General features: G+C 42.4%; 3 protein-coding genes across 11 annotated transcripts; 2 read left to right on the plus strand and 1 right to left on the minus strand.

Annotated features, from left to right (window-relative positions):
* Positions 1–2,186: 2,186 nt before the first annotated feature.
* On the plus strand, positions 2,187–3,217 carry LOC133920914 (pathogenesis-related genes transcriptional activator PTI5-like). Its single transcript, XM_062365557.1, has one exon. It carries the CDS (start codon positions 2,425–2,427, stop codon positions 2,938–2,940), a length of 516 nt encoding a protein of 171 aa, XP_062221541.1. The 5' UTR covers positions 2,187–2,424; the 3' UTR covers positions 2,941–3,217.
* Positions 3,218–3,577: 360 nt separating this feature from the next.
* LOC133920878 (probable lipid-A-disaccharide synthase, mitochondrial) lies at positions 3,578–8,791 on the minus strand. Of its 9 annotated transcripts, none has more exons than XM_062365538.1 (8): positions 8,487–8,790; positions 7,137–7,236; positions 6,949–7,054; positions 6,656–6,876; positions 5,893–5,971; positions 4,022–4,580; positions 3,887–3,941; positions 3,578–3,795 (listed from the first exon to the last, which is right to left on the minus strand). In XM_062365538.1, exons 1-6 carry the CDS (start codon positions 8,687–8,689, stop codon positions 4,486–4,488), a joined length of 804 nt encoding a protein of 267 aa, XP_062221522.1. In that variant the 5' UTR covers positions 8,690–8,790; the 3' UTR covers positions 3,578–3,795; positions 3,887–3,941; positions 4,022–4,485. The 9 variants fall into 9 exon arrangements, with proteins under 9 accessions (XP_062221522.1, XP_062221470.1, XP_062221531.1 ...); XM_062365486.1 differs by having other exon boundaries at positions 4,022–4,199; positions 4,268–4,580; positions 6,656–7,054; positions 8,487–8,789; XM_062365547.1 differs by adding an exon at positions 4,807–5,005 and having other exon boundaries at positions 6,656–7,054; positions 8,487–8,789.
* Positions 8,792–8,832: 41 nt separating this feature from the next.
* LOC133920873 (uncharacterized) lies at positions 8,833–18,185 on the plus strand. The gene is made up of 19 exons (XM_062365465.1): positions 8,833–9,269; positions 9,953–10,027; positions 10,119–10,269; positions 10,905–10,973; positions 11,057–11,229; positions 11,914–12,051; positions 12,175–12,300; positions 12,390–12,488; positions 13,730–13,853; positions 13,994–14,057; positions 14,219–14,273; positions 14,355–14,479; positions 14,813–14,886; positions 15,756–15,805; positions 16,046–16,132; positions 16,218–16,268; positions 16,340–16,423; positions 16,703–16,753; positions 17,500–18,185. Exons 1-19 carry the CDS (start codon positions 8,928–8,930, stop codon positions 17,581–17,583), a joined length of 2,022 nt encoding a protein of 673 aa, XP_062221449.1. The 5' UTR covers positions 8,833–8,927; the 3' UTR covers positions 17,584–18,185.
* The last annotated feature ends 2,849 nt before the right edge of the window (positions 18,186–21,034 follow it).

The raw sequence follows: 21,034 nt of genomic DNA on the forward strand, positions 1-21,034 counted from the left end.
GCTAGACAAATCTTCTGAAAGAAAATAAGGGTTGTTGTTGACAATCGGTAAAGTCGATTGTCAAAATATTTATTTAAAGCAGAGAAACCTGATCATCGGCTATGCGTATTGAATAGGAGGACACAAGATTTTATACAGGTTCAAGTCTCTCTTAAGATACTAGTCTTACGCCATGTGTTTGCCTTGATTAATCTTAGTAGAGGATAATTGCAATGGGGTATATCTAGATCTAATTCCAAGAACCTCGATGAGTTCTCTCGTGTTCTAAGTTCTAACGCTATTGTCGAATAAATATAATCGCAGCTCGAATCTGATGTGCATCTCAATGAGTTATTTCTGCTTCTATCCTACTATGCTTGCTTCATATTGTTTATCCGGCTTCTGGCTTCCAACATTACTTCTTTTTTTCGCCTCCTTCCTTAGACGTATCCCTCATGGCCTCCCCTCCTTATATAGTTGGGTCAGAAAGGTGTAACGTATTTAGAGTCTCTGAGTGTAATCTTCCTAGATTATATTACTTTCAAATATCTAGGAAACTCCTTTCTTATTCCAATGATGGTAATAGTGTAAAATACGATGAACTAACTGGAATATCAGCACATGCCTTATTTACCTCATGATGGTTATAAAATATATTGTAACAGTATCAAATGAAAGACAAATGTACGATGGCGATCTGTAACATCATGAGTTTTAGCATGTAAATTAATTTCAAATTTCACTCCAAATTAAAAAAACAAACATATTAGTCGGCGCACAAGAGCCATCCAATATCGATCCAGTGTGCAAAATGCATTCTTCAACCTCTAGCTCTCTGCTCTCTCATATTGTCTCTCTCACCAAGAGCTCGTCATGCTCCCCCGTACCCTCCTCCTCCTCCTTTCTCCGATGATGTCCTAGCCGTCAGATCCGTCACTATCGCCCCTCACTCACCAATCACTCCGTTTTCATACTCCCCTGCTGCCAGCATCACCCACCGCCCCCTATCGCCTGTGATGCCGGTGCCACCATTGTCGCCCACCTTCAGTCCGACTGCCCCTGGGTATCCATCCAGGCCAACCCTAACCATGGCAGTCGAAGACAAGAGGAGAGCTTTGGCTGAGCAAAATCGGAAAAACAGTGGACTGAAAACAGGGAGTGTTCATAAAATATCACAAACACCCTATCAAATGAACAGAAGAAGTAGGGATGAGTGTATAATGATCCGTGGATCCATGCTAATTCAACTCAATTAACTAACTAATTATTTTAATTAAATCAAAATAATTGATTAAGTTGTGCCAGCATGGATCAACAGATATTTATTAATGCTCCCCGTCCATCCCTAAACAGAAGTGACAGCCCATCCAGCGAAATGCAGGCACGTCCACAAACACATACCCCTTGTCCCTTGACCGATCGACGGAGAAGGCAACTAAAGTCTAAGCGCATATATTGAAAGCGCTTGGCCTGATCCTTGGAGAACAACACGAGTTCATTGTGGCCGCGGCTCCTCCCATCCACGTACCTTGGTGGGTTCCACGGGGCCAAGGACTGGTTCTCATCGCTTGCTGCTTCTGCCTGCCTGCCTACTCGCGTAGTTGCGTTGCTGCATACGCACGTACGACGCTGGCACCATTCCATTCCAGTACGACGGGATCTCCGATCACAGAGGATCCGGAGTGCGAAAAGAGACGTGACGAATCGCACCACGGCTCTGCAACTATTTTTCCCGGTGTTTTAGTCTGGCGCCGTGCGTTGCCTTTCTTTTTCCCCAAGAGTCGTGACGCATATTGCGGGCGCAAGTGTCCACGCGCGCAGTATCCACTCCGTCGATGTCTCACGAGCCTCACCCGACTGGAAACCATCAATCGCCTTGTGCGAATTAACCACTTTAAGACGTACGGTTTATGCAATTATATACCCGAGAGAACTTTGCCAATTCACATTTTTCATGCTTTATATATGTTTTGTTTAGTAAAATTCCAACTTCGAGATCTATATAATATTTAAAAATTGTAAAATGAAATAAAGTAATTTAAATATTTATTTTTAATTTACAAAAAGAATCAAATACATCAACCAAAGATTCTTAATCTATCCATAACTCTAATTCTATTTTTTTTAAATCAGAGATGACTGATAAAAAAAAATTAAAACTAAAATTCTGCCGAACAGGACAGTCACATGTCAGCTCTCAATTCTTCCAGTTTTTGCACCGGCTCAAATAGCCCAGCCATAACTCCGTCCCCTCCACGAGTCTCGTCCCATGTCTGGCTGGTCACTCGGCCCGCACGGGTTTAGGTGCATGCGCTGCGCATAAACCTCCCGCCCAAACACGTACGCACACGTCTCTCTCTCTCCCTGCAGGGGCGCAGCAGCAACCTGGTCGGCGACATCGCCACGCCCTCGCCTCCGGCCGGTGCCGCATCTCCTCTTGTGGGCATGGACACGTCCCTCTCTTTGGCCGGTGCCGCCGCCGCCGCTTGCGCGCACAGCCAGTACCTCCCCCTCAACGAGCACGACTCCCTGGACATGGTCCTGTTCGACGTCCTTCGCGAGGCTCCGGCCTCCGCCTCCGCGCTGTCCGCCATCTCATCGCCGCCCCCGCTCAAGGCGCTCGCCTCCGGCGCCGCGCGCAAGGGAAGCGGCGTTTGCAATGGCAACAGCAAGAGCGAGTGCTCGGCGAGGGCCGCCACGGGGAGGCGGCGCTATCGCGGCGTGAGGAGGAGGCCGTGGGGCAAGTACGCCGCGGAGATCCGTGACCCGGCGCGGCACGGCGCGCGGCTCTGGCTCGGCACCTTCGGCACGGCCGAGGAGGCCGCCGCGGCGTACGACCGCGCCGCGCTGCGCATGCGGGGCGCCAAGGCGCTGCTCAACTTCCCGCCGCCGCCCGTCGCGGGCTGCGCCGCCGGAGCCGCGGCGGCGAAGCAGGCTGGTGGAGGCCAGGTGAATGCGTGAAATGAGAAGCCACTGGACTTAACTGTGTTAGTCAGTTGATGCTTGAAAGATAGCGCGGTAGTGTTTGGTTTTCTCGTTGCTTTAGGACGAGCAGCGAATTGTGGTGGTTCAATTTGAGCTTGCATTTTGATAATACTCCTATTTTTATGCCTTTGTCCCCTCATCAATGTTTCGATAGAAGGTATTGCACCATCTCTTTTTGGTTCTTTTGTCCATGAATATCGTCAGCTATGTCAATTTTGAGCTTATAAATCCAAGAAGGTTTGACCCTGTCTAACTCAGTTCACTAAGTTCAAGATGAAAACACAAATGCTTTATTATAGCTTGTTAAAGATTTCTCAGTTTGAACTAATGTTAAGGATGGAATCTGTCACTATGAAATGTTACTGTTCCTTACCAGGAAAGAGGAATTTCCAAAGGGGCCATTGTTAACCAAACACGCAGCGTACTTTTCCCAAACACGCAGAGTACTTTTCTAGCAAGCGCTGAGGACAGTAGGAACTCCCTGTCCCTGAAGGTTCGTTCACGGATAGAGTAATTTAGTACTGTTACGTCGAAGAAGAAAGAAACACCTGACGTGAAGGCTCGAGAAGACCGTGCCCATCAGGAGAACTAGGCAGGCAGAAAAAAAAAAAAATCTAAAAAAGCAATTCGTATCACCCGATGCAGTCCACTGCCGGCATAACGCTGGCAGCCTTGTAAACCATCAACAAGAATTCAAAATATTTTCCATGGAACCTTCGCCGGCTCATGGCCCACCGATTGCATGAGCTCGGCCGTGACATGATCACCTGCTACGTGGGAATCGATGTTTCGCACACTTTGCCACGAAATTGAAGTCCTACCAGTTTCCACCTATCCAGTGTTTAGTGCCGATCGGCCACAGAATGAATTGTCAGACTAGTGCACCAGAAATCATCGCAAAAATTTCGAAGTGGGGGCTTACCACTCCAGCATGTTTAGCAATTTAGACGTCAAGAGAGATTATTAACCAGCAAATCCTGAAATGCAAGTGACAGATCCTCAAATTTTACTTCAATAAAGCAGCAGCAGATCAGCAGCCAAATTACAAAACAGGCACCATTGCAGTTGCAGGTCCGAAGAAATGCAGGAATATCTTCGATTACTTCATTAATATTTCCCTGGTCCCACTGTTACTTCCACTCATGCTCCCTGTTCCCTCCAGGAAATTCTAACCATGGATGAATCTGTGCCGACAAGATGACCCGGACTCGCACTAACCACACTAGAGCAAATGCCTGAAATATATAATGATAATGTGATGCTGACCTGATCCCTGCAACACTTCGGAACTGAATGCTTTTACCTAAGCAGTCGCTTGCTCCTTCAATTGTGGATCAATGGCAGTCAATATGATTCGTTGAAGACCACTTTTCAAAACAAAAAGTAAGTGTAGACGAAGACAATACACGGAATTGCGATCACACTGGCAGATAAAAAAAATCTCAGCTTCTCACTATACCACTCAATTCAGGTGCACTGTCTCTTGATGTTTATCCGTATAAAGCACTGTTAATGCTGCGATCATGCTAGGGGAGTAGACATTAGATGACAACCTTGAGTTGCCCAACTCTTCCACAAATAAGTTACCTCGTTGCTTGATGGGCCAGCTGATCCAACTTGCAGTTGAAGGATTTCATCGTTAGAAATAACCCCACTGGTTAAATAAAAAAGGGATAAATGGGGTCCAATCCACAATGTCAAATGTATACATGATATTTCTCAAAATGAAAAATGGAATATCACTCAGGAGAACACAAAACAGGAGTAACTAGCAATTAATTAACAGGAAAGTGAGCCACCCGAAATGTATCTTTATGGTTACTGTATCTGTAATATACAAACCTGATCATATTGGCTGTGGTACTCTGCTATTTGAAACACTTCCATGCTTGTAGGCTATGGATGCTAATACTATCCTTGAAACATTACTGTATCTGTATTCATTCATACACAAAACCTGACCAGTTATTGGTTGTTGGTACTCTGCTATTTCCAATCCAACATTTCCACACTACCTGATGACAAGCATTCAGTCAAAGACCTGTTGAGGCACTAAGAAAATAAATCTGATTCCCACTAAAAAGGAAACTAGAATTAATCCAACAAAGAAGCTTCACAAAAGCTATGAAGAAAACTGTTATTTATCATTAATAAACATCAAATCTGTCCTTTTGTTCTCTTCATACTATGCACCCAACATGTCCTATACAAATATTTTAAATATTTCTAGTTTAATAAATACAGCTGGATTTTGATAGATGCAATCATCTCATAACCTTCAATTCCTTTGTCACATCGCTTACTCAAGGGACATGCTACTTTTTTATCAGAGCAGAAAATATAACCTAACAAAGGGCCAAAAGATATAGCAAATGTATCATAGATTGAAGAAGACTTCATCAATAATTCTAGCAACTAGATTATTTATTTATTTTTTGGAGGGGACAATTGACTAGTTAAGTTTCACAGTCAACAGGTTATTGGTAGAACACATGGGACAAACACACAAATACCTGACCCAACTCGTGGTTTGTGGGAATCAAACTGTGGCCATTAGCCATAGAGCCAAGAGGCTAGAGCAGTTTGTCAGTTGCCTTCTAGAAGCTGGCTACTAAAAGCAGAACGAGTCTCAGCGCATCAACTAGGCTATGTAGTAAGACGAGTAAATTACTAACAATGACTCAAGATCTGATGGAACTCAGAAGGCAGAATTGAAACACACACAAGTAACAAGTAGCAACTATATATTCATGATCCTATAACAATTGGCATTAGGGAGAAAAAGTATGAATGCACAGCGGCGAACCAGCGAACATATCGTGCTATAACACATGGTGCTCTAAAGAATACCAGGAGTGCATACAGGAAAGCAACGAATATGAGAAGCAACCCTCAAGCCAGGTTGAGCCCTTGAACTACATAACTTACCTAGGTGCAGCCCATGTTCCAGTCGGAAAGCTTCACTACTCCTTTGATGCTTAGACTTGTCAGAAGGCAATCTTGGTCTCTAAAATTTTTGCCAGACGAAAAGAACTAAATTGTAAGTCAAGTTGGTAACCCTAGGTGTCAAATAGACCTATAAAACTAGAACAGACTAGTCTTAACAATTGATTACGCGATATGAACATCTCCACTTTACCATATCAAAATAATGAGTTTCCAATGAAATGTTTTAATCACTTCCAAATGACAAGACAACGATCGGTAGTTATTCCTTATCCCAATTTTCTTTGCAGATTAGATAAACACTAATATATTTTTCACACATTAGGTTTTTGGCCCTTCCAATGGTCAAACAAGTGCTTGAATACATAAATTGTAAATCTAACTAGCCAAGGAAACAATCCTTATTGTTCATCCATGACAATGACAACTTCATAAAATGATGAGAACTTGCCTTGCATTACTACTATGCATTGGTACAGGGGCATAAAATTTGGAACCTCCCTCCCTCCACATTAAACCTAAGTTTCACTACCACTTCACTTTGCCATTCATATGACTGTATATTCCCCTTTCTTGGTTTACAAGGTCTCTACACAAAAAAAATCTTAACGCACACATGGAGAGAGAAGACATGAAAAACAGTTTGGGAAAAAGATGAACGAGGGTTAAGACAGAAAATATTCAAATTCAACAAATCTTTAGATTAATGACATTGTTTCTGAAATAAAACCACACAGGTCCCTACCATGTTCAAGCCAATAGCATCATCCAATAAGGGGTGGCCCACATAAGTAGCAGGCAACGCAATTAATTTGCATATTTCTTCCTCAAATGGAAGAATACACAACACGTGGTCCACAAAATCATGCAACTTTGAGAGCCTGCTTTCACTACCTTTCCAGGCCCAGAATGACGGTGCAACATAATGGACATATAGAGGACGTTGAATCTTTTGATTGCATCTGCCTAAACAACTGTAACAGTTTACCATATGTGCTCGTGAATAAATAAAGAAAAATACTTCATTGATACCCTTACATTTCAATTGCCTAAACAGGCGAAAAGAGAACCCCTTCGAATCAATTGTAACCACAGCATGAGGTTGAAATACCATAGCAGCATTTACAGTATCCTCAATCTTCTTCTGCACAACTAAAGTGAGTACAATCAACGGTCAAGTGCATCGTATAAACAGAAAGCAAACATGAGAAGCACCAATAGTGCACCTTGACACTATATATGTGTGGCAGCCGCTCCCACAAGCCCATTATGGCAATTTCTTCTATGGGAAAAAGCGTTAGCAAGCCTTCCCTGCTCATTAATTCACTACATTGACAAAAGAGTACATTCAATGGGGAAACAAATGAAAGAACACGTTTGCAATAAAAAAATGATGGGATCCAAGATCCAGCTTGAAATTAGGTTTGGATTACACTGCAGATTGAAAATAAAAATAGTGCAATAATTCTAAATAAATCATTAAATGGGTACAATGAACACATGAAAATTTTACATTAAATGGGTACAATGAACACATGAAAATTTTACCTTTTTCCTTCAAATAGAGAATACAGAAAACACTGGATTGCAAATAAGGGCCCACTGAAATATGATTAGGAAATATGTGCAAACATAAATGACATCAGACAATTGAATAATGGTTGCAACTCAAAAACAACAGATCTTTCTTCTGATGGAGACAAAGAAAAAGATAGAAAAGCAGCCTGGTGTTATCTTCATCATATTTATTTGTGCTCTTTCTTCTAATCTTTGTCATTCGTTTCTATCCCTTCTGGGGAGAAGAAAATGATACCTGAACAGAGGAGAACTATTCAGTTATCTCAACTAAGGGGTGAGGCAAGAAAACGATTTGTACCCCCATTTTTTTTCTTTTCTCTCCATCCCCTCCAATCTATTCGTATATATACCAAGCTTTCACAAATCAAATAGAACCAGAAAGAGTGGAAAACTCATCCTTATTTCTTTTATGTGCTAAACCTAATGGAACTACTGTCTAAAGGAGCACCACGAATCCAATAGAACCAGAAATGTTGCAAGTCAATTTAAAAAAATCACAATATCTGTCCCTGACACTTGATTAAATTATTAAAATGTTGCAAGTTGCAACCTATAGACGGTCCCTTTCTTTCTCCACCTCCACAAATTTGGATGTTTTAAGTGTGTATGAATGAAACCTAATTCTATTTACAATACAATATGAGGCCTGAGACACTTTCTGAAGAGAATAAATAAGAGATTCAAAACTAAACCTCCCTTTTCAGTTCCTTTAACCCCAATTACCCAGATTGTATGCTCATTTCTTACATAGCAACTATCATACCATATCTACAGTGTTAGTTGAAAGTGTGAAACCGAACAATCTATATTTGCGCTTTTTACCTATGGACATTGAAATGATAAATCAAATCTCAAGCAAGCGTTGATACAAACACTGGGTGGTTCATGACTTGAGTATTTGTCGTATGTTCAAACTCGAATTATGATGCCCTGAAAGAGTGAAACTTGAGGCGGCACGAGATGCTGAACCAAAAGTAGGAAGGGGAGGGGCAACACACCCGCCAACGCCAGAGAAGCGGACGGGGATAGGGGAGAGCGCTCTGAGCGACGCCATGAGGCGCGAAGCGAGCGAGTCGCCGGAGACCTCGCCGGCGACCACGAACACCCGAAGCTCCCCATCCCGAGCTGCCGCGTCCACCACTCTACCATACGAGAGCGCGCGCGCGGGGGACCTGGACTGCAGCGATCGCGGCCGCCCCATCGCCGTAGCATCGTGCGCAATCGGAACGGAAGAGAGCGGCGCCGGAGGGAGCAGAGACTAGGGGGGGGGGGGGTAGTATCGGCTTGACCCCTACCGGGCCGTGTGGGCCTTTAAAACTGGCGCCCAAATAAAACCCTCGAGCGGCTGCACGAGTGGGCTGTAAGGCTGTTCCCCTCCTAACCGCGCAAAAATACCAAGCCACCCTTCCACCGCCGCCGCCGCAGCCGCTGCGAACGCCATGGCCGCAGCGCTCCTGCTCCGCGGCCTCCGCTCGGCGGCGAGACGGACGCATGCTGGCCCTCTCTCCCATGCCTCGTCCCCGTCGCCGTTGGGGTCGTCCCTCCTCCGCCGCCTCTACTCCTCCGCTGCGGCGTCCACGGCCGCCTCGCCCGCGTTCACGCCCGGAGGCGTCGTGGACCCGTCCCGCATCCGCAACGTTGCGGTCATCGCCCACGTCGACCACGGGAAGACAACGCTCATGGACCGGCTCCTGCGGCAGTGCGGCGCTGACATCCCCCACGAGCGCGCCATGGACTCCATCAGCCTCGAGCGCGAACGCGGCATCACCATCGCCTCCAAGGTAGATAACCCCTCTCGTAGGACTCGTGCGTGCGTGGTTAGTGAGATTGCAGGCGGGGATTCCTTATCCTACCCAGCATTTTGTCGAACAACTTGCGCGCATCACAAGAAGGGTCTTAGCTTAGACTTAGTAGAAGGATGTGAGATCTGGTTCAGAGGCCATTCTCAAATTTGGGCTTCTGTGTCCCATCCGACTGGGTAAACTCAGACATGCATTCCTGAACGACGCCTCAACCTTCGATTGATTAGTGAATTCAATTTAGTAGGAGGATGGATGTGACGACTGATTCGACAGCTGTTCTGAAGTTCATATTTTGTTCTCGATGTATGTGGTTCCTTTGCGGCAATTTACAAATACCTTGTACATGTTTCCATGAGAGCTGGAAGTTCACTTGACTTGCTATCAATAAGCTCAGAACATTCTTCCATGAGCTTGAAGAGTTTGATTAACAACCATAATGCAGTATTATCCTTTTATAGTTTTATGTTTCTAGTAAAATAGAAACGAAGAAGAAAGTTGAGCACTTCTTAGGGAAAATGGGTTAATTGTGTTTCAGTAGTTTCCATTAAATTGAAGTAATCAGATTGAAAATAAGGTTACGCAAACATTTCATACCTTTTGTATGTTTTCTTATAAGACAACTTAAATAAAACACTGCTTGCTGATTTTGGCTATTTGTTTAGGTCACTTCTGTCTCTTGGAAGGAAAATGAGCTCAACATGGTCGATACACCTGGTCACGCTGATTTTGGTGGTGAAGTATGCACTCTTCGTATAATTTTGTACAGTTAGGACCGAAATGGTAGATTTTGGTGTGGTATGCGATATGGTTATTGTCAATTTGTTGCAGGTTGAACGTGTTGTTGGAATGGTGGAAGGAGCTGTCTTGGTTGTTGATGCCGGGGAGGGACCTTTAGCACAAACTAAGTTTGTGCTTTCAAAGGCTTTGAAGTATGGCTTGCGCCCGATTCTCCTCCTCAACAAGGTTGATAGGCCTGCAGGTCTGCTCATCATCAGATGTTAAACTTACTTCAGTTGTATTTTTCGAGTGCAATGGATGAGGTTGGAGACACAACAAAATGATCAAATTTCTAACAGAGGAACCATTTTGTTGTTCATCATTTTAATTAAAATGCAATCGTAGTATCATTTAAACTAATTGATTAGAGTTTTAAGCTGTGTCCATCAGTTGAGTTGCCATAATACAACAAAATGCTGACTACATGGCACCTGAAGTCAAAAGATTTGAAGGTTAGCTATATTTAAGTAAGGTAAGGGGAAGACAAGTACGAGGTAGAAGCACTAATATTTTTCTCCAAAAGGACTCACTAGAAAATGAGGTTCTTTTGGTAATATCAGTAAAACGTCTATTTTATTATGTTAAATCCACATTTACAGAAATTGAGAACATTCAGCCATAAAATATCTGTTAGAAATCCCTTTCTTTTGAAAAGGTTTTGATTGAATCTTCTAAATGTTCTTTGTTCTGTTAGCCAAAATTTATTTGGGAAGTGAGCAAACGCTGATTGTATACACATGCTTTAACATTACATAAAACAATGCTATTCAATATTGTTGGCATATATAGGTTTCTGGTGTTTAGATTTGTTGTAACTCTTAACTGCCATTCCAACAGTTGCTGAAGAAACCTGCAATGAAGTAGAGAGCTTGGTCTTTGATCTTTTTGCAAACCTTGGTGCTACAGGTGCAGTCCTGCTCTTCAATTTGGTTTTACTTTGAAGTTATTTCTTTTCTTTTTCTGTGACATTATTTTGTTGGATTTTGCAGAAGAACAGTTAGATTTCCCAGTTCTTTATGCATCAGCTAAAGAAGGGTGGGCTTCCTTAACGTTCACCAAGAGCCCTCCTGATAATGAAAAGAATATGTCTCCATTGCTTGATTCCATTTTGCAGCATGTTCCTTCCCCAAAAGCTGATCTTGAGGCCCCATTCCAAATGTTGGTTAGTATACTGAAGAACGCCAGAACTTGATATTGTTTGAAATGAGGGCACATTTTCGATTTCTTTTTCATTCTTCAATTCCATCCTTAGTGATGCATGTGGTAGGATGGCTGGCCATTAAGGAGATGCTTTTATCTGTATGAGTTCCACTTTATTTTTCTACTATTAGAAGAAGCCCACCTACATTTTGAACATATTTGATTCGATGCCGTGATCCATGACCCCGATTCGGTGTCCAGTTTTGCGGTTCACCGGTGTAGATTACTGTTTGATCGCTGCTAGTCAAAAGGGTAGCATGATCAATGGGAGGGTGGCTGGGTTGGATGGCCGGTGGAGGGGAAGAAAAAGCTGTCAAGAGGCACTTAGGAGGGCTCATGGCCCATGTTCCAAGCTAACATCCCAAATAACACTACCCCACCCACCCCCTTGACCCTCATTTTTGGCCACCCGCGTCCCATGACCTTGTTCGTTGACCTAGTCGGACTTAGGTTCCTGGTGAGTATGGTTAGGAAACTTATCTCTATTTGAAGGGAGGAGATTATTGATAAAGAGCATGCAAGAAGTAGAAGGATAAGTCCTTGACATGCCGAGAGCCTGGTCCCATGCCGGCATGCTCCCAATCAAGCACATAACCTGGTCATTCTGAAATATCAGTTGGAGGTAGTAATTCACATTCATTTATAGGTTTCCATGATGGAACGTGATTTCTATCTGGGACGAATACTCACCGGGAGAGTAACATCTGGAGTTGTCCGTGTTGGCGACAAAGTGCATGGTCTTCGCAGCACAGATGATGGTGTTCAGAAGATTGAAGATGGAAAGGTTTGACAAAACTTGCAGTTTTTCCTTATGCTGATCATATTCTTTTCTCCTTCAGTATGTGTTAATTATTGTTTTAGTGAAAAGCCTCAATGACTTCCACAAATTATATTAAAACAATTTTAGGTTGTCAAGCTCATGAAAAAGAAAGGCACAAACATGGTAACAGTAGAGGCTGCAGGGGCTGGTGATATAATTTCAATGGCTGGATTGGCTGCTCCAGCAATTGGACATACTGTGTCAAATTCGGAGGTAGTGCTATATATCTTGATTGGGCTACTTAACCTTTTCAGTTACCACAAATTCCATAATACTACTTATTTAATAGTTGCAATTTTTAGGTATTGACTGCTCTGCCTACAATTGAGTTGGATCCACCCACAATATCTATGACATTTGGTGTGAATGATTCACCGCTGGCTGGTCGTGATGGCACTCATGTATGTAGCAAATAACTTCCCTCTACATCAGACTAAATGGTGTTCCTGTTATTTTTACTTTCTTTCTTCTGAGCAAACCTGAGTCCTTCCATTGGATTTAGTGGAAGTGTGTAACAGAAAAAATCAAAGAGCTTGAACACATATGAGAACAAGAGTATGATATATAAAAATGATCAGATTTTGTCTTTTGTTTGGCGCATGCATAAAATCAACTAGACATGATAGGTGATAGTGATATTGTGCAACTTATAATATGTATTTTATGGTTAATTTTTGGCTTGCAATTTTAGTACAGATTACAGAATCCCTTGAAAGCTGGCTGTTGTTACAGAACCATGATAGTGTACCCTATACTGTCACACAATCAAGTTCTTGATGTCAATGTTGTATGTTGGATTCTGAAATAACAATCTAGATACTTCAGAGTGGATTTGAAAATTTTCTGGTAAATTTGCATGCTAAAGTATATTTAATTCTTGATCTTCTATTATATGGGGGAAGAGAAATATGGCATTTGTGCAACTGTAAATGGATAACTGGTGACAAAAAGTGGATCTTCTTGATAACATTTAGCTGAAGTACATGTCTAGATGGAAATGCTAACAAGGACAAACTTCTGATGACACATTTAGATCAATTGAATTCAGTTACAAACTCATCAATTTCCCTGAATCAGTCTGCGGAGTTAGTCCTCTTAATGTATTCTAAATTGGTAGGTGAGAGTAAGGAGCTAACACCATTAGCTTTGGAGGGTTAAATCTAAGGTATGGTGCTAGCATCCTAGGTTTTCTTATGCAAATCTATCCAAGCTAGGTTATTTTTCGCAATATCCACTGTACTTATTGATTGTAAAGTTTGTTTGCACTTATTCCTGATGTCTAACATAAGCAAATTTCCTTCAAAACTTTTCTGAACTTCCGATCAGCACTTAGTTTGTGTCATCAATTTAGAAATTAAGTGAGGACATAATTATACTGCTGGTTGTCATCTCCCTAAACAGAACACTAGTGATCAACCTCATTTGGTTAAAGGACATAGATCCAACAAGAGATGTTATAGACCAGCTTCACATGTTGCTCGGTACTGACTAAACATGGGCAGGTAGACTGGACGGAACTTAATTTAAATTGGTAGGATGACGTTCTAATATGTAATTTATAAAGGTAGGGATATAAAATTGTATTTGATAATTGAAAACAGAAGCAACTGCTCATTGGGCTTTATTTTATATAATTTTGCAGGTAACTGGAGCAAAAATTGGTAACCGCCTGATGGCAGAGGCTGAAACAAACTTGGCAATTAATGTTCTTCCTGGACCATTATCAGAATCTTATGAAGTTCAAGGAAGAGGAGAGCTTCAGTTAGGTCTGGATTGTTGATGAATTCCCACCTATTCTTTTGATGGATACTATATAACTGCAATTCAATTAACTCTTTTGGAAGTCCCTCGTATTTTGATTAATGTATAATCAAGAATACCACATGATAATATGTGTATCTTCCAGGAATATTAATTGAGAACATGCGGCGTGAGGGATTTGAGCTTTCGGTTTCACCCCCAAAAGTGATGTGAGTTCCAATTTTTCGAGTATAGCAAACAATATCTAGCTAGATATCTATTTCGATATCATGTTCTTTTATTTTATAAAGTTATTGTTCCATTCTAAGGCATGGAACTCTATGTCTGAGCAATTTGACAGCTAACTTAATCAGTTTTTTCGTTGAAATAGGTATAAAACAGAGCGTGGAGAAAGATTGGAGCCTATTGAAGAAGTAACTGTCGAGGTATAAATCAGGAAAGTCGTGGTCGAGTGAGCTTCTTTACTTTGTTTTCTTCTAATTTTGAATACCAATGAGATATTGTAGGTGGATGAAGAGCATGTGGGATTTGTCTTGGAAACCCTTACACACAGGAAGGGTGAAGTAGTTGACATGGGCCCTGTTCCTGGGACAACTGGAAGAACTCGGATCTTCATGAGCTGTCCATCTAGGTCAGTAGTTGGTATTTACTTCTAATTACTGTATCAGATATTTGGCTAACCATTTGTACTAAATAATGGTCTCTGTAGTTGTAATTCACCGTGTACTTTCATACTGCTAGCCAAAGTCGTTCATGCTTGTATTCATATAATGCATATCTGCCTCATAGATCTGTTTCCAGTAAGATTTACTGCATAAGCAATTAGAATGTCACAATGTCATAAATAAATGGTTTTATCATTTTTTGCTTTTAAAACCTATCAATTTGGGACTCAAGTGTTTCTTTTGCCTTATGTAGACCAGTTTTGGTTCTCATAATATCAAATGATCTATTATGGATGCAGGGGTTTGGTGGGTGTTAAAGGAATTTTCAGCAGCTTTACACGTGGAACTGGATTTATGCACCGTGCTTTCCAGGGTATGATGCTATATTCCTATTGATAATTCAGTGCTAGATAATATTGAAGTCTGTAACTGATCTGTGCTATTTTTAGATGATATTTAGCTACTGTAGGTAGGACATCGATCTGTAAACTTATAGTGCACAGATAATGGCCAGAACTTGAATTATTGTCTTCCAACCATGGAGGCAAATTATAGACTGGTCTACCACTTACTTACCTGTAGGTTTTCAAGATATGTGATGTGAGCGCTTAGCAGAGATGTTTGTTTGTATAGTTAGTGCTTGAATGTTCATTCAAATGCGGTAAGTCAAGGATTACACATATGCACTGAAATGATGTACCTGGAAGATCTGATTCATAAGTTAAATATCAATATTAAGTTTGAGTGTGCCTGGTTCTCATCATTTCTTGTCATCAATTCTAGTTTGGCATACTAGATCAGCTTATTTATTATGTTTAACATTATTTGGAATACATAGAAAATAGAAAGGATGGGAATTTACCATATTTGGAACTTTGTGGTCAGATTTCTTCTAGCTTTTATTGTAGCAGTTTGGTTCTCTTGATTTATTCCTGAAAGAGGCAGTAATATATGTAACTAAAAGATGCTAAGTTAAAGCATTTCTGAAGAGGCACGTGCACAGCATATCAAAGTCAATGTCATGATATGGTGAGTTGTGACATTAGAAAAAATGAGTAACACAACTACTTTGTTATCCCATTCAATTGAACAACATAAATTCATTTGTGCCTTCTGTAACGTATAGCTGTATCATATTGCATTAGTTGGTGTGCAAGAGAATTGAATCTACTGATTGTCATGCAGTCTTGAGGACTAACTAGACTTCATGATCATTTGACCTGTGGTTCCCTGTGATTGCAGCATACGCTAAATACAGAGGTCAACTAGGCAGTGTTAGAAAAGGAGTTCTGGTAAAGCCATTTTTTCTCTTCTTCATAATCTAAAATTTACTCTTATCTGCTTTTTTGCCAAACATGTTTACGTAACTTTCTAAATATATTCTACAGAAAATTAATAAGATACTGGCATAGCGCCTTTAACCAAGAATTTAGCACAACTGAACAAAAAGGGATCATGCTCAATCTAAACAGGACTAGATGAATATGGGCTGCTCAACTCTAACACAGAAATTTCTCTATGTTCATATATAGGTATCTGTTGGTAGGGGACTTATCACTTCACACGCGCTTATGAGTTTAGAAGCTCGTGGGATCCTTTTTGTATCTCCTGGAATGGAGGTAACTACATTACTTCATTTTATTGAGAGCTACCATCTTGGGTAATGAGATTGCCTAATTCCTCTTTCTTCCTCCTGTTTGAAAGACATATGAAGGTATGATAGTTGGCGAACACTCACGTGACAGTGATCTTGAGGTAAGATGATTATATACTTATTATGACTTAGTTTTTCTCTTTTCGTACATGAAACGATATTTCTTTGGCAGGTAAATCCTGTGAGAACTAAGGAACTTACGAACATCCGAGCTCCTGGAAAGGATGAAAATGTTCGACTGTCTCCACCTCGAATGGTATGTTCTTTTTCGCTCTTTGATTGAGACATCGTGAAAGATCAGAGTTTCTTTTATGTATAGATTAGCCTTGCAAATGCAAGGACCCATTATGGCCATATGACTTTAGGCTCACACTCTCATTCGGGTTTGGCATCTGAGGAGATTGGAAGAAAATTTTGGTTCGGTGCTTTGGTTTGTTTGTTTGATGAAAAATGTAGCATTGTCCTTTTCTTTGTCTTGCTCTAAAAGAATCCCTAGCTATTACGTGATCTTGATGAAAGTTGTTGAACCATGCAGATGAGTTTGGAAGAGGCAATTGGATATGTTGCTGCAGATGAGCTTATTGAGGCAAGTTTTGTGTTCTTAACTCTTCAAACAAAGAACCCTGCAAAATTTCTACTTTTGACCCTATTTGTGTGAGGAGTGGGACAAATGGAGATGAGCATTTCATTCTTCTAGAAATCTCAAGTCTGATTCTAATTCTTCTTTCTGTGAAGGTCTCTATTCTAGAAATGGAAAGTTAGATATCCTCCCAATAATGTAGGTTTTTAAAAAAAGATTAAATGGGGGCTAGTGCCAAAATAAATTATTGATACTTGGGAGATAAACCTCTAAAGCAAATGGAGACCTGCAGCCTAGGATAGGACGCTATGTTAGTTCTGTGCCAAATGGAGATCTTGAAGGCTAGGATAGGATGTAATGCTATCTTTATCAGCTAATGGGAATGGGTATGCAGAAGTACTTCAATCAGGTTACAGTTACATACATGTATCAATAATCAGGACTAAAACAAACAAAACAATCAATAAGCTGTCATGCAGTTTGGAATTAATAAAAGGGTAAGGTTTGTTTTTTAATTAAAAAAACTGCAATATGTTGCTAGCTTTGGTGATTTATTGGGAATGCAGGTTGGTCCGAATAGGAGATCTAATTTGCTGGAGTAACACTCCTAAGTTACTCCTAGCCTTTTATTAAAGAAAACGTGTTCTCTTCTAACTCTATCTACAATTTTCTAACTCATCTTACAGTTTTGTTCCTGAAGCAACTGGCATTTACTATTATGTTGCTTTATATTGACACTTGAGCCTCATCAGGTTACTCCCAAGGTCATACGGCTTCGGAAGAAGTACTTGGATTCCACGAAACGTAAGATGATGAAAAATAAGCCAATGGATTGAAGCTCCAGCGACACCAAATTATATCAAACACTGCTAGTGCTACTATCATTAAGTTATCATCCAAAAGGCACATCATATTTATGTATAGGTTGGTGTACAATGTTTTTGAAGTGCAACCAGAGTTCTTCACCAGAATGCAGATTTTGCCAGCAAGTTTCGTTCAGATTTTACACAGTACACACAGATTTTTGTTTTGAGGATAAGTACACACAGAATTGGGATTATTGTTTCATGCGGTTGGATACTAACAGTGAATAAGCCCAAGACTGGAGCTACTGGCTACTGCCTCAAAGAAACTGAGCGAGGTAGGATCCCCTCTGGAAGGTGATTATATCTATTTATAGCCCCTTTTACAGTGAATCTTGAAATGCCCATAGATGTTACCTTTGAAGGGTATAGTATTCTTTGGTAGTTTAAAAGATGAAAAGAATGCCAGGCCTAGGTATTTTGTTTGAACCGGCTGCTTTTGTTGACATCTTTACGAGCATGTGTTAGTGAGAAATGCAAGGAAACAAATAAATTTGTAACCTATAACTCTGTTACTCCAGCATTGACTAAGACGGTAGGATATTGCGAATCCATATTTTTTTCTAGTGATAATCTGTAGTTGAGCCGTTTGTTTTTGGATCATGCTTGTCTCCACTATCTGGTGGGGACCGAAGCCAACGTGCAAACTCATGGAGTTTTACTTTGGTTCTCATGAAGAAAGCATTTACTGTGGTCATCCAGTCTTTGAAACATTTTACATGCTTCATTTGCTTACTCGTGTTTATGAATATTACTCGACAGGCAAGCTCTCACATCTGCAGTAAAGCAGGGGACCAGCTAAGGCATAGTTTTGGAGTATAGTAAATCACAAAGACTTACAGGAAAAGCCATAATATAGTGAGAGCAAACTGTTCACTTCCTTTGAAGTTTATGTGATTCTTTTGCTCCTATCGTTGCATTGCTTCATCTCAAAAGGAACCACAATTAGTAAGTGGCGACCATGGTTCTTAGCTAATGGTCTCTCGTTTTAACAGGTGGTTTGAACTCCCAAGCCTACGTACTGTAGTTACAACCTTAGTGTAAGCTCGGTGACAGTTCTTTTCCCTTCGTTTCTTCGTCGCGCATCTGATAATTCTAGTCATTAACGGACTCTTTTCCTGGTTTAACCCTTTAAAATACTGTTCCCACCTTCATGTGTCTGGGCAGCGACCATTCACACATCGCAATAGCATGCGTGGCCGGCAGCCTGCCAAGGTGCCGGAGCAGCTCCGCTGGAAGCTACTAGCTGGTGGCCAGCCCGTCGCGCCGAGACGCCGGCGGCAAGGCCAAGACAGACCAGAAGCTGCTTATTGTTTAGCTATAGCCAAAGACGCATGCGCCCGTGCACTGCCGGGCGGTGCGATGCGGGGCGTCGGGCACCACGCTCGAGTCGAGCCCAGCGGCGCTGGCGTCTCGTGCAAGCAGCAAGCTCCGCGTGCGAAGGGCGCGGTATTTTTCCTGCAACTGCAACATTAGGATTGGCCGGCACAGCCCGGCCGGGTAGGGATTGGCGTGGATACCCACCAGTTGATTAAATTGAGACAATTTCTTATATGTTATTGTTTAAAACTTTTATCCCTAATCCGTCACACCGATAAAACTCATATCCTATCAATGCCATTATCCATAAAATTTAATCCCTTTCATACCAACATTGACTTATATTCAGATAGTCTTGCCTAACATACACATCACAATGGCCAATTTGCCCTTGTCTTCATCCTGTAGACACAAATTTCACTCTAACTTCGCTTCATCAGGGACCCCACCTGTCATCCTTCTTCCCCTCTCTCTCACTCGCCCAACTGTTTTGTCCGATAGAATAATAATGCCACACAGCTGGCCACTCCCTGAACGTCACCACATCGCTGACCTCACGTGGGAAAACTGAGCACTCAACCTTATCTCCTCCCCCAGCTCCTACTCACTCCCTCCCTCCCATTCCTCTCTTGGCCAAGCCTCACCTACATAGCAGTTACACGTCACTGCTAAATCCACTATGCTGCCGGCCAAAACCCGTAAGCCCAAACTCAAATCCGATGCACCTGAGCCTCAAGGAGCTAAGGAGGAGGTCATGTGACGCTCGACCAAATCCACCGAGACCTAGCGCCACATAGTCACGAGCCGTCTTCTTTTTCGACGCTGGCAAGTTTTCCTGCTTCTCCGAGGTTGCGCCGCCTCTCTGCTGCTCATCCGTCCGATTCAAGCCTATGGTGAGCTTCGCAGGGTCATCCAGTGCCTTTTGCGCGTGCTCGTTGGCCCTCCGCCAGTCATCGGCGCGCTCATCCTCGCACACTGAGCTCCGCTGTGCCGTCTCGCTCACCGCCAGCTTGATTCCGGTTGGGCCCTCTAGTCAGGGACCCCTCATATGGGTTCATGTGTATGCGCTGGTGTTGTTTCCGCCCCCACCCACTGTCCGTAGCCGGATCCGCCGCCGCCAGACCGTGCCGCCACACGCTGTTTGATGCTTGGGCCCACTAGTCAGCAAGATGCTCACACAAGAGTAATGTTGGCATTTTCAAGTTTCACTCACGCTGGATGCTAACTGATGAGGACATCGTAAGAAAAACTAGACTTGAGCAGCGACATCGTTGCATGCGCCGCAGCCGTTCGCAACCTGGGCATCATCAGGCGGTCTATGCCGATGCGTGGTTTCCATATGCCATACAAGGTTGATGGATTGTACATGCAGGGTCACGAACGTAATTGAGAGACCAATCATATTAGAGCCTTGAGAGACGCTTTACTGCTCCTACGGCCGGAGGCCTCGGCTGGTGGACCATGTATCCGGATGCTTGGCTGGTCACCGCTCAGCTTCCCTCCACGCCCTGGGGAGGCAAGTGCGTTGTTGCTGAGGCCGTTAATTAGGCTGAAGCTGGCGCGCGCTTAAGCCCGGGGGCATGAATGCCGGACAAGCGCTACAGGTGCGTGCTGCGCGCCGGTCGGTGGGACGGTGGTTGAGGCAACTCGTCTTGTCATATGCGCATGTAGGGTGGGCGGTGGAGTAGGGTGCGGCCAGCCACGTAAGCATGCGCGCACAGGTGGGGCTACTCCGGGTCCCCTCTGAGTCTCTGGCCGGACCATGGTAGATTGGTAACCGCTGCATGTACCGCACTCGCGCACCCAAGCGGACTTGTCCCCGCCGTGTCATAAAATCATTTATATGCTAACAACTAATCACAATCTTTTAACTCTTACATTCACCCTTACCACTTAAATTTAATCAACTAAACAAAATCTCAACTCAACTTGTTCAGATATATAAAAAAAATCATTTTCCTCACTAATATGACTCAACCCATCATATATACTACGTAATAGTAATCCCATGCACCCTTAACGTACTACGTCCTTCCCATTGCCACTGCAACGCAACAATCTTTTTTTTCTAGCTTTCGTTTTGATGTGCGATCTTGTAAACCTA

This window comes from Phragmites australis, chromosome 1 (genome assembly GCF_958298935.1).
Source record: "Phragmites australis chromosome 1, lpPhrAust1.1, whole genome shotgun sequence".
NCBI lineage: Eukaryota > Viridiplantae > Streptophyta > Magnoliopsida > Poales > Poaceae > Phragmites > Phragmites australis.